Source organism: Lachnellula hyalina (genome assembly GCF_007821495.1).
Source record: "Lachnellula hyalina strain CBS 185.66 chromosome Unknown contig00001, whole genome shotgun sequence".
NCBI classification, from domain to species: domain Eukaryota; kingdom Fungi; phylum Ascomycota; class Leotiomycetes; order Helotiales; family Lachnaceae; genus Lachnellula; species Lachnellula hyalina.
In genome coordinates this window covers 165289-184158 of record NW_022157115.1, presented here as the reverse complement: position 1 = coordinate 184158, position 18870 = coordinate 165289, and the positions used below count along the sequence as shown (strand labels likewise).

Genomic DNA, 18870 nt, shown 5'->3' with positions numbered 1-18870 from the left:
CACATGCAAGACATACATCCAACTTTAGCATGATGTCATCAGCGTTGGTATAAAGTATGATGCCAACCACAAGCTTCATAAGACTTTAGATTTTAGTGCGCTGTTGAACTCTCTATCCTCAATACGATCATATTAAGAAAATTGTAAACTTACCACTTCAACAAAACATTATTCCCGAACAAGCTGATTTTACGAAATATCAAAAATGTCTACGCAAAACCCATCATACGGCACAAAGGTAAGGATTATCCTCATATTGAGCCTCATATCGAGCTTCTCGCGTTCACTTTCTAGCTGTCAACTTCCCTCTGGCGTAGTTGAGAGCACGGTGCTGTGAACTTCTACAGTACTTCAACAGCTCAGCAAAGAGCAAGGCTGACAATACCTAGGTCACTGACCCCAATGCATCCTCAATTGAAGAGTCAACTGGAGCCGTTGCAAACGATTCTCTGGCAGCAGAGTCCACAAGAGCCAACGGAGGCTTTGCCTCAAACCGCGGAAGCGAGCCCCAAGGAGTCTCTGGCTCCAACTCTACATTCGCCAACACGAACACCTCGGGAGCAACCCGTCTAGATCCTGCTTCAGACGCTGAAGCCCGTCAAGCAGAAGGCGACTGGGCCGAAGAGAAGAAACTTGGCGGTACTGGCACCTATCCAGATGCTGCTGGCGGGCAAGCAAAAGGTCTCGCAGTGACAAATACGCAAGGCTCTTACCAGACTGGCGGTGCGTCTAGCAACGCTGGCACGGCTCCTTCCTATGTCTCGAGCCAATACGTCGATGGCGGTGGTCCCAAGGGAAAGAACTTGACCGAGGGGGGGTTTGAGAGTAATGATAGCAAGAACGCGAGCTGGAGCCAGGATATTGGTGGGAAGAATGACCCAGGAAGACTAGCGGAGCAAAAGTTTGAGAGACAGAATGCGGGGGCTGGTCCTGACGCTGGACACCCCAGACAGAAGGGTGTGAGTGGTGATAACACCTATGATGCTTTGGGAGGCGATACTCAGGCATAAGATGTAATATTATAAGAAACGAGATAGGTATATGTATGAGGCGGAATGTATTGAATTCATGACAATCAACTATCTGGGATACTTCCCTGCCTCAGGATCTCGAGTGAGCTCCCACTGTCCCAGGCCATTCAAAACTGTGAGACGGCTAGGGGGGTTTTCAGCTCTTGGTTACTCTGCTTAATCAATCATTACCTGGCATGGGTCGCCTTTTAACATATCTATGTTGATTACTGAACTATTCAGCGTGAAAGAGGCCAAATTGAAATGGACGGAGGAGAGTAAAAGGTTTCAAAGCACAAAAGTGAAGTCTCCAAGGCCTGTAGTGAGAGCTTTTCAGCCGAAATACAGGGATCCTCTAGTGACACGCTAGAGAAGAAAGGCGCGACCCTCAGCGCGTCTAACGTTCTGATATCGCGTCTCCCAAACCAAAAGCTTACACAACATCACGAACGTCCTTTTTCGAGCTGGGAAAATGGTGGACTGCCCAATTTGCAGCAAAGGAGTAAAGGAAAAAGACATAAATAACCACATCGACTCAGGATGCCAATCCTTCCTCGAATCAAGTTCGCCGCCACTTACCCAACAAAACGGAAACTCCCAAAAGGCCTCCCTATCGAACTTTTTCCAGACCCCAGCAGCAAAGCGATCAGCAGCATATCCGACTCCGAAGGTAGAATCTAGTCCAAGTCTGAGTATCGCCGTGAAAACTGAGAGCAATGGCACGTCTGCCACCACCCCAAGCCAGTCGCAGAGAAAACGTTCTTTTGAGGATATCGCCCCTAGCCCCTCTGTCAAGAAAGAGCAGGAAAGGGGGACAGATATAAAGGAAGAACCGCCTGCGAAGAAACCAAAGATTACCGCGTTCCAAAAAGCCGCGCCGTTGGCAGAACGAATGCGTCCGCGATCGCTGGACGAATGTATTGGGCAAGAGTTAGTAGGGCCCCAAGGAGTGCTGCGGAGCTTGATCGAGCAGGATCGCGTGCCGTCCATGATACTGTGGGGTGGCGCTGGCACTGGGAAAACAACAATAGCCAGGTGTATAGCTTCCATGGTTGGGAGTCGGTTTGTGGAGATCAACAGTACGAGTTCTGGGGTAGCGGATTGCAAGAAGATATTTGCGGAAGCAAGAGGAGAATTGGGATTAACGGGACGGAAAACGATATTATTTTGCGACGAGATTCATCGGTTTACAAAGGCTCAGCAAGATTGCTTTTTAGGACCTGTGGAGGTATGCTTATTCTCATATGGAAAGGCTATTTTCCTCTATGGAGCTAAGGAGCTGTTTCAGGAGCCCATATGCCGAGACAGCTCCTAGAATCCTTGGCTCTCTCTAAGCACATCACTTTTTACTATGCTAATTCATTGGGATAGAATGGACAGGTTACCTTGATTGGAGCTACAACAGAAAACCCATCCTTTAAAATACAGAACGCGCTACTATCACGGTGTCGGACTTTCACACTCCAAAAATTGACGGATGAAGATATCCTGCAAATACTGGAAAGGGCTCTTGGGGCTGAGGGGCAAGATGTCCCTGGGAATTTGATAGATTCGGAGTTTATGAAGTACTTATCTTCATTCTCAGACGGAGATGCTCGCACGGCTCTCAATCTCTTGGAATTAGCCATGTCATTATCAAACCGGCCTTCAATCACAAAAGAAGAAATCAAGGCTGCTTTGACAAAGACATTGGTATATGACAGAGCTGGAGACCAGCACTATGATACCATATCGGCATTTCATAAGTCGGTACGAGGCAGTGATCCAGACGCTGCTCTCTACTACTTGGCCCGGATGCTGCAATCTGGCGAAGATCCATTATACGTTGCCCGCAGGATGGTAGTCATAGCCTCTGAAGATGTCGGACTCGCAGACAATAGCATGCTTTCCCTGGCAACCAGCGCCTACACAGCCGCAGAGAAAATAGGCATGCCGGAATGCCGCATCGCTTTGGCACATGCAACGGTAGCATTGTGTCTAGCGCCCAAAAGCACTCGCGCATATCGCGGCCTGAATAATGCCTATGCTGCCCTGAGAGAACCAGGTGTAGCGAGCCTGCCAATACCGATACATTTGCGGAATGCTCCAACGAAGTTAATGAAGGAACTAGGCTACGGGGATCAGTACAAGTATAATCCTAATTATAAGGAAGGGAAGGTCGTACAGGAGTACTTGCCGGACCAAATGCAGGGACGAACTTTTTTGGAGGATAGGGATTTGGGAACGGAGATTGATCCTGGTGCCTGGCGTTGATATATATTTTGGAGAATGTTGACTTGATTTGGGTAGCAAGCATTGCGATGGCGTTTGTGGTTTGTGCAGATATGGCCTTGTTTTGTGTATTTGTAACAAGCCTTGAGTGTCACTCACTACCTGGGGTGCATGCATGTAGTTGGCAGTCATAAAGTACGACCGAAATACTACCAGGTTACTCGTCGATAAAAAGCTATGATATGTGATGGAAGAATAAAAATAGTGCCGTAGAAAGTTTGAAAGGTAGAAATTGTGTGAAGAGAAAGGGGTAGCGAATTTGCTATCAACCATTCATTCTTTTTGAGTGACGCTAACGATTGTAAGTCAATATTACACTGGTACGAAGACGTACCATTTCTTGAATCCCTACAGAAAACGGTAGAAATGCATTTTCATTAATCCTTCCATAACTCCATAAGGCTGAAAAGTAACAAGTAGGAAAGACATGTGGAACACCGCTGTTGAAACGCCCTACACTACAGTAGTTTGCAGCAAGAATTACAAGTACGGTGGCTCGTTGCGGACGATCCTTTCGCTTCGTAAAGGGGGGCAGTCTGCGGCTCTTACTGACCTTTTGGGGGCCAAGTTTCTCCTTCACCATCGTGCACTCGTACGAGGGAGCTGCTTTGGATTTAGTGCTAATCTTTCAGGGCGGCTTAAAAGCATGTCAGTGCTTGGCCATCTAGTCAGGGCAGGGCATGATCATGGCATGCCTACTATTCCATTGTTCCGCATGGATATCTCAAAGAATCAGGAAGTTAATACTTCTCCCCTAACGAGACATTACAAGTCATGAATTTTATATTCATCTATGCATACTGACAGTCTATCCCAACATTGGTTTTTATCCCCAAGGAAAATACATCATCAATTTCGTGAATCGTCCTAATTCTCCCACCACGACAAAATCTAGGCCCAGATAGCTCTGAACTTCTCATCGAATTCCGTCTTCAGCTTGCGGAATGCTTTGTACACATTCATCAGTTTGTCGTATTCTTCATCATCCGTCGCACCGGTGCCATTCAGTCGTTCACTGTTAAGGTAATCCTCCTCGGCAACCATTGCGTCTTCACTCGCACCCCAATCGTCAGCAACCTTCTTGCTCTTTCTGATGGGAGCCCCTTGAGTTGGAGCATTGGATTTCGCAGCTGCAGCAGGCTCAGGCTCCGTCTTAGCAGCGACCTCTGCATCGGCATCGTTCTCGGCCGCATCTCCACTGCCCATAATATCAAGCATCTCAGGATCTGCATCGGAGTCAAGTCCGAGATACAGGGCCAGAGATGTTGCGATTGTTGCTAGCACCATGGAGAAATCGTTCAGCACGAACCAAACCTACACAAATCATTAGTACACGACTCATGGATCGACTTCCCCGCGTTTCAACTTACGTCGGACTTTCTAATACCATTAGCTAGCTCAAGCGGCTCCACAGCGCCATGCATGTAGAAATCGAGGAGGTAAGCATTCAACGGGGTCCTCGTCTCATCAGGATGAATCTCTAGATGTGGTATGACGGCAGCCTCGAGGAAGATGCCGTCGCGGGTAGAGGAGCACAGATCTTCGATAGTCGTGAATTCGTCTCCAAGACCCGAGAGGGCCACGAAAGCGGATCTTGCGTGGGGAGCAGGAAGGCTTGGGATGAATTCAACGGTTGATGGGTACTCTTTTCCATCGCCATTGGTGGGTACGGTGCCATTTGCGTGACCATTGGCACGCTTTTCAGATAATACTCCGACGGGTGTATGGGTCAGAGGCAGTTGGCCCTCTTCTTCCTTGACATGCTGAGCCGCGAACGTCTTCACATAAGTAGTGAAGATGTCAAGGGTATCCTTGTTGTGCCTCCGTAGAATTTTCGTAGCATCCTCAGGCATGGAAGGGAGATATACGATTGATGGAGACCTCTTGATTTTCTCCACTTCCTCCGGATCATCCACTTCCCGACAAACCTGACGCCCAAATAGATGGCTAAGCACGAGGATCATTTCGTGCAATACCATATCTGTCTTGGCATCGAGGTCGACACAGAGCTTGTGGAAATAACCACCTTTCAAGAGAGCTGCGAGATATTAGCCGATGGTCTTTTGAGAGGAATTGCTTATAGATTACCATGAAATGCGAATGAAGAATTCTCTGTGAAGTATAGATGAGAAACGCAGCTTGTGAAGTTGACGGGCTCACCACCCGGGCCTAGTAATTCATTGCGGCGTAAATATTCAATGGAGAATCGTAGATGGTGCAAGACTTGCTCTTTAAAGCTTTGCCCACCAAGGTAAAGACGTGGCTGCGAAAGGAGCGAGTTGATGGCCTTCTCCGCATAAAGTGATTTGTTTGAGCCATTCAAAAGAGTAAATAGTCGCAGGACCAGTGTTGTCGTGATTGGGAAATGCCCTGTAAGTTCCGGGAGTCTTGAGCTCAACAATCTGCTTGCTCGTTCTCTGTCAATGCCTTGGAATACAACATTACCAAGTAAGTCGAAGCCTCGACGACCAGAACGACCAGCTGCTTGTCGGAAATTTAGAGCTGTCAGGAAGACCGAGTCTCCGGAGAAGACTACAGTTGCGCAGGGCATGTTAATACCAAGACTTAGAGTGCCTGTTGCGACCACTACCCGAAGAAAGCCTCGTCGGAACAACATTTCCACACATTGTCGATACTTTCGATTCATACCAGCATGATGAACACCTACTCCTCTCTTAAGCAATTCGATCAGCTCTTCCCTAATATCCTTCCATCTCAGAGCACGGATGTACTCGTCCAACTCAGCCTTCTGGAGCTTCTTGGGATCTGCAAAGCTGAAGTCGGCCTGGGGTGCCTCTGGGTCGAAAAGATCATATTGTGATGATCCATCAGATGCCTCGTCCCGCATTCGATCCATCTTAGATCCGCCTTCATCGTCTGCATCCTTGCTCTTTTTGGCCGGCTTAGCCGGTTTTCGAGCCTTCTTGTCTTTCTGCTCTTGATATTTCTCATATCCTTCCATAAGCTTTTTCCATTGAGGTCCCTGCTTCCATCGAGCCTCGGCTTCGGAAAGCTGTTCCAACACTGCAAATGCAATTTCTTCACACTGGCTTCGGTCATAATTGAACAGAATAGCAGGGAGCGCTCGGCGCTTGTGCAGCTGATATAGCAATGGCAAAGTTGTCGCTTTGAGACTCAGAGGATCTAAATGATCGCCATTGGTGACGGACGAGTCAGTTGCTAGTGTCTTATCCACTGCATTCACCTTACCCCGAGGAGATAATTCAATGATGAGTTGGTCGAAAGGAGAGCGACTATCTGCCATCCATTGTAGAAGAACCTTCTTTAGGTTCTTCTCCCAAGCAAAAATATCAGCCTTTCGAATGCATGCAGGTAGTGCTTTGGCAGGGTTGAGGGACTCGGGGACCTTGTATGCTTCCGTTTGACATTTGCACATGGCCTTCCACAGAGAAAGACAGTCCCGAGGTTCCAGAGCAAGGTCATCGGGCATGCCACGGGATTTGTCGACTAGACTGGCTACTGGATGAAATTGTTCAAACCCTTCGAGACCTTCAAGACCAAGACCTAGGCCATAAGATTTCCCAAAACCAGCAAACTGGAAATCGTTCGGTGGTTCGTACATGTATTTGCGCAGGTCGGAATAACGAGTGCCGTGTTGGATCATCTTCAATTCCGATCCAGAAGCCTTTTGTGTCTCGGTCAACCAGTCGTTGAAGACTCCAGGGTTGCCGACAGTAGCAGACAATGCGATAATTGGACATGGTGCCAGCAGAAGGAGTTGTTCCCATACAACACCATCTTCTGCTTGGCCTATGGAATGGATCTCATCAAAGATGATACGTCGAACTCGTGGAGCCCAAGACTTGGCATTTGTCGGTGCGAGTAGCATAATCTGCAGAATATGGGGAACCGTAACCAATATTTGGCATCCTGTCGGGTTATTGACGCGATAGTCTCTCGTATGAATTGCCCAAACACCTTTGCCAGCGCTCGGGTATTTCTTAGAAAATCGACCTACCCTTGTTAATTATTGTGATACCATCACTACAGAAAGATGAAGCACTCACCTTGCACTTCAGCTGCAATTTGATTGACTAAAGCTTTCGTAGGTGCCACATACACAAGGACGCCGTCATTGTCAGCACGTAGGACCTGTTCCATAGCATAAAAACTAATGAATGTTTTACCTGCCGAAGTTGGCGCTACCACAAAGACACTTTTGTTTGCGTCAAGCTGGTCAAGGACGTCTCGTTGCCAGCCATCTGGAACAAAACTAGAAACTCTCGCATCTGGCTTTGCATCTAACATACGGTCCATATAAGGCCCGCAGTGGTTCAGCTGAAACTCGTACTGGGTCATATCAATGCGCAGAGACTGGGTATTTGCTGGGTATTTGAAGGCAAACGAAAGCTTGCGGTCAAGAGTAGATGCGTCGAAAGATGTGATCGCATTCGTGATGCCCAAAAGAGTACACACCATCGTGGCGTGTTGGGCAATTTCCTTACTAAAAGGCGAAGTGATGTTGCATAGTGTTCGAACTGTCGTCCAGATCAAGGCTACGATGTGATAGCTTGACTCTTTGTCTGATTTAGCAGATTCTGCCCACCAGTTTAAGAGGGACTGAAGTGCATAGGTGTTCACTTCCGCTTCGAGGTGCGTCTTCTTCGTTGAATCCAAGCCTTTGAGGTATTCGATGGTTCTCAGGTACCGGTCTTGATCATTAGACAATACATCAAGATCTTTCCTCACAGTACCCCAAGCATTGAAAGCCTTGTCTGCCTCGTTTCCGCCCTTCCGCTCTGTGTTATCGGCTTTCATCTGCTCCTTCTTCGAGAGCCCAGCTGCAGCCTTCTTGGTTCCCTTTTTAGCTGCTGCAGCTTTGCTCGGAGCTCGAGCCTCAGGTGCATTCTCCTTGGAAGATGAAGGCGCTGAAGCTTTGGGGGTTTTGGCCTCGGGTATCTTGACTAGTTGCTTGGGACCCACGGTGATCGTCTCTGCATCTAGAGCTTTCCCAGTAGCTCCAGTAAGAGATGCGGCATATGTAGTCATTTCCTTCATATAGAATTGATTCGTTCGAAGAGGGTTTCTGTGACCAATTAGCAATAACCCATTTTAGACATGAGAGGAAGTTTGTTGATGGATAGAGAAGCGACACTAGTGATTAATGCATCATGCCAAGCGGAACACTGAAAGAAGGCTATGACTATGCCGCTTCTTGTATCTAGGATGAGGCAGGTTTTGAAAAATGGTAAACGTACCGCCACTTGGAAACTTTTTGCGCAACAGGGGGCTTGGTAGTCAAGGGCTTCTTGTGGTTATGCCAATGAGTCGTCTCTCGGTAAAGCTTCATTGACCCAAGTCGAGCGGGTAGGGATGTTTCTGTTTCTACATGAATGCATTCCAAGTGCTTGTCAAAAACAGGGTGAGAAAATGGCAAAACAGCAAGGTTCTCTTCGGATCGCTCGAAGTCGCTCTTTGAAGCGCTCGACTCTGATGATTCGGGTTCTGTGCTACCTTGTATTGAGAGCTCTTGATCTGCAAGTTGCTTTACAAGGCTGGAAAGCACAGACCAGTGCTTACGAGCAGCTAGGAGAAGAACGGCGAGTTAGCTTTGCTTCTTTGGGTACAATTCAGGAGAGCGGATAACGATCTAAGAGCCGTGAGACATTTATGGGTACTGCAGGCTATTGGACTTGGAGGTCCAGAACATGTCTTACGACCCCCTAAACATGCCGCAGTAAGAAGGTAAGGAGATTCCCGAGTACCTACCTAGAGGAAATGCGGTTTTCAGGGTGTCATCACACATAGCTTGAATAACAACTCTGAATAGACGGCCATCGATAAGGTCAACAGTATCTCGCTCTGCTTCCTTGCTCGCCATGAGATCGGTCCATGCAGCATCCTCTATAGTATAGCGCAAGACGCTGGATAATTTGGCAATGAATTCATTGATTTGGTCTTCGAAATCCTTGTCGAAGGTTACAAGGGGAAGGCGTCGCTCAGAGACAGGTACATGTTTCAACAAGATGCTGGCGAAGAAGAGAAAGTTAGCTTAGCTGCTTCAGGGGGGGTTCGGGGCCACAAGCTGATGATCCAGATTTGTCAGGCAACAATCCTTAATAACCTACCTGTGGATTACGAATGCGGATGCCATGAATATATCGCAATCTTTATTCCTGAGAAGGGCGGAGACGGCGTATGCCGACAGATAATAACTTTCGGACTCGTTCTCAATCGATGAATCCTCTTCAAGCTCCTCCAGATCTTCTACTCTGACCTGTAATCCTTCGTCGGTTGCCCGCAGCTTTCTTAGCAGCTTGCTGGCCTCCTTGATTTCATCGATAACTTTTGCCGTCTTGAGAAGCTTCGTCTTGCTAGAAGCCGTAAAGCTCTCGACGATCATGGTAAAAACCTACAATCAAGGTTTCGGAATTAGTAATTCGTAATGATGGACAGTTCGGGGACCAACAATGTCTCATAAATGATCTACCATTTACAAAATAAGTTAAAAGAGAACCTGACCCACCTTCGAATCTCTGAATTCTATACGATTGATGAGGGCAACATTAAGCGGATGCGTGTTCCACCACCAGATCATTCCTGCGTGTCAAGATTTTGGAGTCAGTATTGCCAAGTAAGGTAATATCTAGAAAATGAGAAAATGCATTATAAGAGTTGAGACAATATCTCAGAAGCAATCAACTCTCAGATCATACCTAGAGTAAATCACTCCTGAGATGTTCAATCTAAGATATATTCTGGCCTCCAAGCAGACTACTTACCTCGTAGAAGAACCTTTGCCAGCTTTTCATCTTCCGAGTTCTCAGATGAGGTGTTCATTGATCGAGAGGATCCATCATGCACCATAACGAAGTGTATAGGATTTACATGGAGATATTCTGCGAATTCCTCACTTTCCAAAGTTGGGAATGTGTTGATTAACACATTCGGTTGCGATGAGGGGAGGCGAAGAGTCAAGTGAGCCTTGATGACGCTTCTGGCCAACAAGTAACGCGATCGAAGCGCTTTGGACAGCCCTGGCGGGATGCATAGCTCGGAGTTTTCTAGAGCACCTATCAGCGAAGGCCAAGCAGAATGGATGCACAGTCAGATATCTGTCTACCTTCGAAAAATGCAATGTGAAAGGAGCAGTGTCGCTTTACTAGATTCTCCAGAAATTTCTCAACTACATAAACTGCGTGAAGTAATTGAAATCCAGCTAAAGTTGTTAGCAAACGGTGACGCAAATGTGGGGACGCCGCAAAATGTCAACAGGCTCGATTTTGCCGTTGCTCGCAACGTCTCACGGGAGTGACGTTGACGACATGCAATCCGGTGTCATGGTAGAATCCGATTCCATGGTAGAAAGGATAAAGACGTTGCGAAGGAGGAGATGAGATCGAAGAAGCGTTGAGAAGACCTAAAAGCGTGCCGTTGAAAACTTACATTGGAAATCTATTCTTTCGTCTTCAAAACACTCTCTTAATAGAGAGTCGCCTTCAAGTAAGAACAGCTCTTTGCCTGCATAGTCACCGACGAGGTCGATGAACATAGGGCGGGAGCTGTCATACCAGCGTAGTACTCCAGGGTCCTGGTGTTCAGCCATGATGGCGGGGGTGTATATTTTATTCGCCACTATTCATATCGGATGGAATTTCCCTTTTGAGTCTGCTCTCTTTAACAACGTCTTTAACAAGTTAGGCAAAGATGTATCCAGAAGCTGCAGGTGTCGTCAAAAATTTGGCAAAATTGTTTGTGTTGTTTCGTGAAGATTAAGCAACGATTCTGCCAGTTGGTAGAATGTCTCAATAAAGTCTAGCGGGATTTACCCCGCTATCACGTGCCATCGTCATCGTCTAACATCCGGCTCATAGCAACAAAATTATTAAAAATCATTATTTCAGAAAGAACGAGATATTCCTAATGTTTTTGCTTCCCCTTCAGTCCATATTTATTTGTCCTCCAGAACTCCGTCAATATACGTGTCCACTTTCTCATTATAAAAACACACGAGGCCTTGAATTGCACTGGACTCCGTAGTTGGGTATTCATACCACCAAATCGTGTCCCTATACTCCTTTCCATTGGGGAGAGTCACATTATAGTAGTTGGCAAGACCTTTGTATGGACATTTGGACGTCGTATTGCTGGCAGAGAGATATTGCCATTGCACCTATTTATGGTTATAATTAGTGCTGTCATTATATGAAATTATTGCTACTTACTGAAGTCTTGGGAAGGTAGAACCTTGTCCTGAGACCCGTTTCAAAGAGAAACATAGGATTGAGGCTTTCGGCAATCGTAACCCCTCCAATTTTCACGGTGATCTTCCTCGATGAGGGCAGAATGTCGATACGAGTGTACGGATTCTTTGGATGATCATATATCTGCTGATCTTCCTCGAACCAGGCGTCTATATTCCATTAAGTACAAACTTTGAGAAGTGAATAAAGGTTCTTACCCATTGCCTTGAACTCGAACCTAACAAATCCAGCCAAAGTACCTTTCTCAAAAATAAGGACTCGCTCAGTAGTTTTATCTTTTCCTTTCGCCACTGCTCGGAAAGCCGAGGCATCAGAATCGAGAGCATCCCCTTTCGTAAGTACGCCTGGATTCACAGTGCCGATAGGAACCCAGAATTGCGGAAAATACTTGTGCTCCCAGACGTGACGGGAGCTCGTAGTGTCAAACAACCATACTCCGTCGAATAATGCACGGACCCTACGCGGGGTAGATTCGACTTTGTGGGGTCCGGATGAGACCAAGTTTGTCGCTAGAGCTTCAAGGCTGCAAAGAAGTCAGTCACTGTTTCTGAAATCAAGTTGAGGAAGGACACACTCTGCCATATTTGCTTTGGGTTTGAGTTTGGTTGGGAAAGGGGTTTTTGGGAGATGTCTACTCGGTTTTTAACATATATTTTGGTCGTTGTTGTTGTGTCATACGTGAAGTGATTTTCAAGCAAGATGATTGGTAATCGATAATTGACCATCATCCTATTTAGGAAAAAGTCTTAATAATCCGGCAACGCACGCGCAACATAACGGATAAGCATGTGCTGGAGAACAATATCCCCATATTAGCTAAGTAGGGGAATAATCTAGCTTGCTCAGGTGTTGCTAACATGTGGGCCGGAGCTAAAATTATTAAAGTGTGGCGTTTCGAAGCATTTACACCGGGTGGAAGCTCTAATATCTCATGTGAGACTGGGCATGTCTACTTTGGTAGAGGAGTTGGTGGTTGAAATTATACTAAGAAAGATATTGTGGTTACTAACAGGGCAGTATCTCCAGCGAATATATAAATAAGTGCTTTGCAGTGCGGGGGTTGCCTCATCGATTGAAGAGGCTTGCTAAAAAGCTCGGCCGCCTTCAATTTGAACGATTTTGTTAGAACAAATTTTTGCATGTTGGCTTAAAGAATGGTCACTAACTGCTTTGATTGAAGATGCCTGCTAATATATCATGGAATGGTGCATCGGTTCAGATGTTGGGATCAATTGGTGGTTCACCCTAGCAGATATCCGTATTAGACCAACCATGTGGACAGATGGCAGCAGCTCTCTTTTGATGCATATACTATATTTTCGAACAAGTCAAACACTCTGGCCATAAAGTCTCGTTTTGCAAAATGATATACAGCTCCTTTCAACTTTTCCAAAAAAGAGCTGCATCTCATCGGAGGTAGTTTTTCCGTCTCAATTTATTCCCCGCAACTGTGGGGTAATACGAGTATCTCGGGGAAGAATTCCTGTTACACTTTTTTGACTTTAAATATCCTTTGAACTCCCAAAAAATTTGAGGGAGTTTAATGTTCTGATTTGCTAGCTCTCCCCGGGTCTTTCAAGATGGTTTCTTTTTTACTTGCCCAGTTGTGCTTTGCAGCAGCTCTCGTCAACGCGTCTCCCTCTCACCAGTCAAAGCCATATTTCAACTGGGACGATACTAACTTTATGTGAGTGGTTTGATGTTACATTATCTTGCCAAATATTTTGAAATATAAAACGTTTTGTATATCTTTGTTCTTCGACATGTCTCGTGCCACGGGGGAAAGGGCCTTATTGATTTTCCGGTCTCCCATAAGCTAGTAGTCAATTATCCTACATGTGCTAATCTACAATAGTTTGGCATTCGGTGACAGCTATACCTACGTCCAAGGTACATCCGGCCGACAAAATTACTCATTCATCGGAGATCTTCAAAACTACTCTTTCACGCCCGAGAAATTGCTCAGTGACGAGATAGTTCAGAACCAAGTATGTGTTCCAGCAGCTCCAGGACACACTTCTGATCGCATGTCGATGCTAGATTGGCACTTCAGCAGGTGGACCGAATTGGGTTGAGTATCTGACAGGCTGCTTCTCCGGACTACCCTCACGATGCAAGAAGCAACTTTGGAACTTTGCCTTTGCTGGGTCAGATGTATCGACTAAGTAGTGAGTGTAGTTTCAACTGGCGCCGATTTTCCAGATTCTAAATTCCTGGATGCTCCATATTACATGCCTCACAGATATATAACTAACAAACTTCAGTACCCCACTCCACCACAACTACAGCGTCTCCTTCACCAACCAGATCGCCCAATGGAACACCTACGCGCGTCCCATACTCCCTGTGACGCTCTCCAAATCCATCGTCGCAGTCTTCATTGGCATAAACGACATAAGCGATTCAAGCAAATACACATTCCCCCGAGCTAACGCCAGCGACTTCCCCTCCTTCTACAACCAGATAATCAACACCGAGTTCGAGGCCCTGGACACAGTCTACCAAGCCGGATATCGCAATTTCCTGTTCATGAATTTACCACCGCTGGAAAGAACTGTATGTACCTACTTATTCATCGCCCTCTACCCGCCCCTTTTTCTTTCTTCCTACCTGACGTACTTCTCTCCCCTCCATCTAATCTCGCACCGAAATCCACAGCCAGGAAATGTCAAACCCGGTATAACACCCCTCCCAAACAGCACTATGCTCCAAACCTACAATACCCTCCTCTCCACCGCCACCTCTACATTCGCCACCACGCACCCCGGCACAAAATCCATGCTCTTCGACACCTACTCCTTCCTCACCTCCATCCTAGACAACCCGGCCCCCTACGGCATCACAAACACTACATCCTTCTGCCCGCGCTACGACGCGCCCGATATCGAGACCAATTATGCCGCGTACGGATGCGTGCCGCTTGAACAGTATTTTTGGTATAATAGTGGACATATCACGTGGAGAGTGCATGGGTTTCTTGCCGGGGCCGTGAGGGGGTTCTTGGAGAGCGAGGGGTATTGAGGTGATGGAGTTTACTGTACTGCCGAGGCTCCCACTTGCGTTCATGATGTATATATAAAAGCACGTCTCACGCTGTCTAAAACCTCGTCTAACTGACATCGCTAGTCAGCGCCTTCCTCTAGAGAATTCCTAATCCCCACAAGGTTTAACAGCAGGGCCTAGAAATTGCTCCACGTCCCTAACGCCCTGTCTCCCACCGTTCTCGATGGCAATGACAGCACCGATCAAATCGTGATTGATCTTCTCCCCAACAACACTGTCACCCTTATACTCCTCGTGCCCCTGTACGAAATGGCGGATCCACTTCGCGGCCGTCCAGAGAGTTCCATCTGCCCGCTTCCGGATTAAGGTGATATAGGCAGCGAGTTCACAGCGCGTCTCAACATCCACGTTCATACTATCCAAGTAGCTTTCCACGAGTGGTATGAGTCCAGGGAAATTATTGGTAGAATCACCCTTGCTGCCATTCATAATCTCATCGATGCCCATCAACGCGTACTCATCCTCGACAGGTCCACTCGGCGTCGGTGGCCTACTCAGTATTGCGGGACTAGCGGTGCCAGAGCAAGCTCCGTTTGACGAATACGGTCTTGGGGATCTCGTTGGGAAGGGGTTCTTCCTGAAATAGAACTTTTCTTCCAGCACCGCATCAAGTTTATGTGCTGTACTCATGTTTTCGTCTGTTTTGGAGATAGGGATGTAGAAGTTCAAGTCAAAACTTAGAATTGCTCTGGTAATCAAAACCATAAATACCGAGAATGCGGCGTTCTCGAAATCAGTTATCTGGATTTCCATAGGTCGGAACTCGACACGCCAGCCGATGTCATTGCTGGCTGGGGGAGGCTTGAAGCGGATGTGTTGCCAGTTTGTTGATTGGAGGTTCTCAAAGTGATCTGTCTTGCTGAGATCCAGTTCTTGTAAATCTTCGGCGAAGATGACAATTGGATCCCGGATGAACAGATGGGCGAAGTGAGTTGCGAGAAGAGAGTCCATGCCAGCATCCATAAGCTGCTGCTTAACGTCGGGATCGATGACGAGGTTCTGGTCCATGTACTCTTTACGCAACCGAGGATCATCAGATATGTAAGTGGAATTTGTAGCATACCGAGATTTTGGTATCCGCCATCGGCTATGTTCCAATGGCTATTAAGATTAGCCAAGTCGATATTTGAATAGAGGTTTGTTTACCTTCTCCCCGAGTTCCTCAGGCGTCCGATCATCAACAGCAGCACCGATCTGATTCCACCGTACATCAGTATCTGCAAGGAAGCCCTTGTAAATAGGAGTTGCTGCAGTCAAAGCAACCAAAATTGGGCCTAACGGACTCAGTTGGTCATACATTCGCCTGCCCTCGTTTATATTCTTGGCTTGGAATGTGATCTGTAAACAACAGCTTCCCATTCCAAATGCCATGGCATCCATGTGAATAAAGTTATCTGGCGATGCACCATTTCGAACGTCATCATCTTCTTTGTATTTGTGTAGATCATATTTGACTGTAGGGTCTTTCCACGGCCATGGAGTGTTCTTGTCCTTGAAAATTGGAACATTTATCTGAACTTTCCTACCTCTGCGAGATCGAATGTTGGCTGCCAGGGTAGGAAAGCGAATATGGGGGTTTGCAATCTCATCAGGAACAAACTGAGAACGGAGCTTCTCACCACAAGGTGGGTAATATGGCGTTGTAAATTGTCCTGGACTTCCCAAGCGGGGATAGGTAGTTAAAGTTATGGGAAATTCTTCGGGGTTCATATGTTCTTTTGCAATTTTTCGCCTAGAACTTATAAGATTGGGCGACCTTTCGTAGGAGCAGAGTCAAACCTTAGTCTCATATTTGGCTCGACATCGAGTAGATCCTTGAAACCAATACCCCAAGGCTTACCTGGTGTAGCTTCCAACATGTAACGACCGAATTCTGGATGGAAGATGGGGAGGGTACTCCCGCTAAGCGTAGTTAGCCACAGTCTCACTAGGAAGCCAGAAAAGGGGGGCGAACCCAATATCCTGCAAGGCGGGAACACAACCACCACTGGAGCATAAGTTCTCATCTTGGGCAAGTGCATGTAGAATGTCTGCTTGGCGGAGTGATAATGTAACTTCCGGCTTGTCTTTCTCGTAATTCACCACTAGATATTCGATCTATAGTCTCTTGTGTCAGTTCATCAATTTGAAGCAGAGACAAGACGAACCTCGTCACCCCAAAGCAGTGCATCCTTCTCCTTTCCTTTTGCTTTGTTCCAGATGTTCAACAATTGCTATGACGCCCTACTCATTAGTGAGGGTTCCAGGTTTCGTCCTAAATTGACGTTCGTCCGGACATACCTTGATCCCCCATTCTCGGACATGGTTTGCATTTTTCTGTGCCTCTGGCCAATCCAATGGAGTTCCTAATGCTCTATATGATCGGCACCATCAGCCTCTATCCAAGTATATGCCATTTGCCTAAACAGGTAACCCACAAAAGACCCATCGCTGCGTCTTGAACCAGCTACGGTGCTTGTACTTCCAGTGCCCCTTCCCTGCTGGACCGGGTGTGGTTATGGTATTTGATTCGTCGGGGCGTGTATGTATGGTCGAAAATTGGTTGGCTTAACATAAAGTGACACAACTCATGCGTAGTATGGAGTTGTTTCAAATAAACATGCGCTCTGTCTTTCTTTCCTGGCTTGTAGATGCTGTGCGGTACTGTAGTTGCACAGGTAAAATGAATCCAGTTCTTCTTCCCGGTATAGTACCTACCTACGTCCGTTGGTTTTCCAGGTACCTTCCTTTCCCTTTTACTTCCCAGACAGGGCAGCGCATGCAACACAGACCCCCACTCACGGCATCATCTCCGCAGCCAGAAGAATATGGGTATTATAAAGCACGCAATATGCGCAATCGCTGACTGGCAGGGCGTAGGGCGGAGGGCGGAGGGCGGAGGTAGGTTCCTGGCTATGTACCTATACCTAGGTAGGTAGGTATTGTACGTATCGTGAGTCTGACCCCGCAATTTAGAGATCTCGGAGCTCAAAGAAGCAATTGTGAAGATTTTGGCACGGGATGCAGTAGAATGATTTTGCTCCTATGCTCCTATGCTATCGGTACACAATACGTAGGTACGTACGTATATTTATCCTCGCCTTGGGATGCGATGCGATGCGTCGATGTCGATGCGGTACAGCAGCAGTAGTGGGGTGAATTTTTTCCATGGCGTAACAAATTCTCTGCGCTGCGAGTGCCGGTGACCACCAAACAGACCAGCCCAGCCGAAACGAAAATAGAGGGGCTGTGGCTGGGGTGGCTGTCTTGCAGGGGTTGCCGGAACCGCCCGCATTACTGTACGGAGTAAGTAGTCCCTGTTGGGAATATCAACACCACATATACAAGTAGACTATCTCTCTAAATCCACCATCTTTTTCCTTTTCTTTCTGCCATCCTTTCTTTCTCCTTCTCTTCCTTCCCTCTCTTTCAAACACAAACATATGTATATGCATCCATCAAACATCGTACTCGGACTGTACATCCACCCCAGTTGTCACTCCGACCCAAAACTGCGTCTGTCTCACTCGAATAGATTCCGCATCAAACATAGCCAACCAGCAGTCTCACCAAATCGGAAGCTTGCATGTCTCCAGGTACCACCATACCACCGACTTAGATATGCACCACCCATCGATCCTCGATCCGATCATGCACACGGTGTTTGTCTCATTTCCACATACCTGTTGCTCCGCATATACATATACATCTACCTACATCTACATACACCTACACATATCTGCAATCTGCTGCATTCTGCATTCTGCAATCTGCAACCTGCATCTACCGCATCATGTTGTCGTCACCCCTTTTACATGTATTGCCTCGTTATTCGTCCATTCAAACCGTCCATATCTCTGCCCCTGCACCGAAACCCGTTTCTTCAAATTCTGCCCAATGCGGCTGCAAAGTCCCGTCTACTGGGAACGACGTCCTGAATCCTGTTTCTTACTGGCATTCTCCCCCTTGTTGGCTATTTTTTGTCAAGTCAGGAGCATCAGTGTCACCTTTGTTTCTCACAACCTAATTGAGCTGTCAAAGTTGAAGCTCTTTTAAGAGTATGTGACGACGTGACGATATTTATTCCACTGTCTTACTCACATCCTTTCGATATCCTCAACTATCCCTGCAAATGAAAATCATTCCCAAGGCAACGTCGTGATCCCCTCACCCAAAACTCCTGTCCATCATCGAACGAACCCCTCTCATCCCCTCTTCTTCCCTCTCCTCTCATCTCAGGGTCCAGCCTCTTGTCACCCTGCCCCCCAAAACACAACATCTCTGTCCTACCCTCTCATCGCCCGTCCACCTTCTTTCCGCTC

At 47.0% G+C, this 18870-nt stretch overlaps 6 protein-coding genes across 6 annotated transcripts; 3 read left to right on the top strand and 3 right to left on the bottom strand.

Annotated features, from left to right (window-relative positions):
* Window positions 1–205: 205 nt before the first annotated feature.
* Window positions 206–1010, top strand: LHYA1_G000052 (uncharacterized protein; the record flags this gene model as incomplete). The annotated part of the gene is made up of 2 exons (XM_031145046.1): window positions 206–238; window positions 390–1010. The coding sequence occupies 2 exons, from the start codon at window positions 206–208 to the stop codon at window positions 1008–1010; spliced, it is 654 nt and encodes a 217-aa protein (XP_031009894.1).
* A 472-nt stretch (window positions 1011–1482) lies between these two features.
* Window positions 1483–3263, top strand: LHYA1_G000051 (ATPase WRNIP1-like protein; the record flags this gene model as incomplete). Its single annotated transcript, XM_031145045.1, has 2 exons — window positions 1483–2238; window positions 2382–3263. 2 exons carry the CDS (start codon window positions 1483–1485, stop codon window positions 3261–3263), a joined length of 1638 nt encoding a protein of 545 aa, XP_031009895.1.
* Window positions 3264–4172: 909 nt separating this feature from the next.
* Window positions 4173–10848, bottom strand: SPAC694.02 (putative helicase; the record flags this gene model as incomplete). The annotated part of the gene is made up of 11 exons (XM_031145044.1): window positions 4173–4595; window positions 4652–5319; window positions 5370–7256; window positions 7310–8328; window positions 8501–8828; window positions 9012–9271; window positions 9371–9654; window positions 9769–9842; window positions 10025–10306; window positions 10366–10461; window positions 10689–10848. 11 exons carry the CDS (start codon window positions 10846–10848, stop codon window positions 4173–4175), a joined length of 5481 nt encoding a protein of 1826 aa, XP_031009896.1.
* Window positions 10849–11193: 345 nt separating this feature from the next.
* LHYA1_G000049 (uncharacterized protein) lies at window positions 11194–12028 on the bottom strand (the record flags this gene model as incomplete). The annotated part of the gene is made up of 3 exons (XM_031145043.1): window positions 11194–11415; window positions 11468–11655; window positions 11704–12028. Coding segments are annotated over 3 exons (735 nt in total), but the record flags the coding sequence as incomplete, so codon positions are not given.
* Window positions 12029–13086: 1058 nt separating this feature from the next.
* Window positions 13087–14527, top strand: aes1_0 (Acetylesterase; the record flags this gene model as incomplete). The annotated part of the gene is made up of 5 exons (XM_031145042.1): window positions 13087–13193; window positions 13362–13494; window positions 13547–13674; window positions 13771–14062; window positions 14165–14527. The coding sequence occupies 5 exons, from the start codon at window positions 13087–13089 to the stop codon at window positions 14525–14527; spliced, it is 1023 nt and encodes a 340-aa protein (XP_031009983.1).
* A 129-nt stretch (window positions 14528–14656) lies between these two features.
* gcs-1 (Glutamate--cysteine ligase) lies at window positions 14657–16997 on the bottom strand (the record flags this gene model as incomplete). The annotated part of the gene is made up of 7 exons (XM_031145041.1): window positions 14657–15670; window positions 15716–16301; window positions 16349–16471; window positions 16524–16666; window positions 16717–16782; window positions 16850–16922; window positions 16987–16997. The coding sequence occupies 7 exons, from the start codon at window positions 16995–16997 to the stop codon at window positions 14657–14659; spliced, it is 2016 nt and encodes a 671-aa protein (XP_031009988.1).
* Window positions 16998–18870: the final 1873 nt, after the last annotated feature.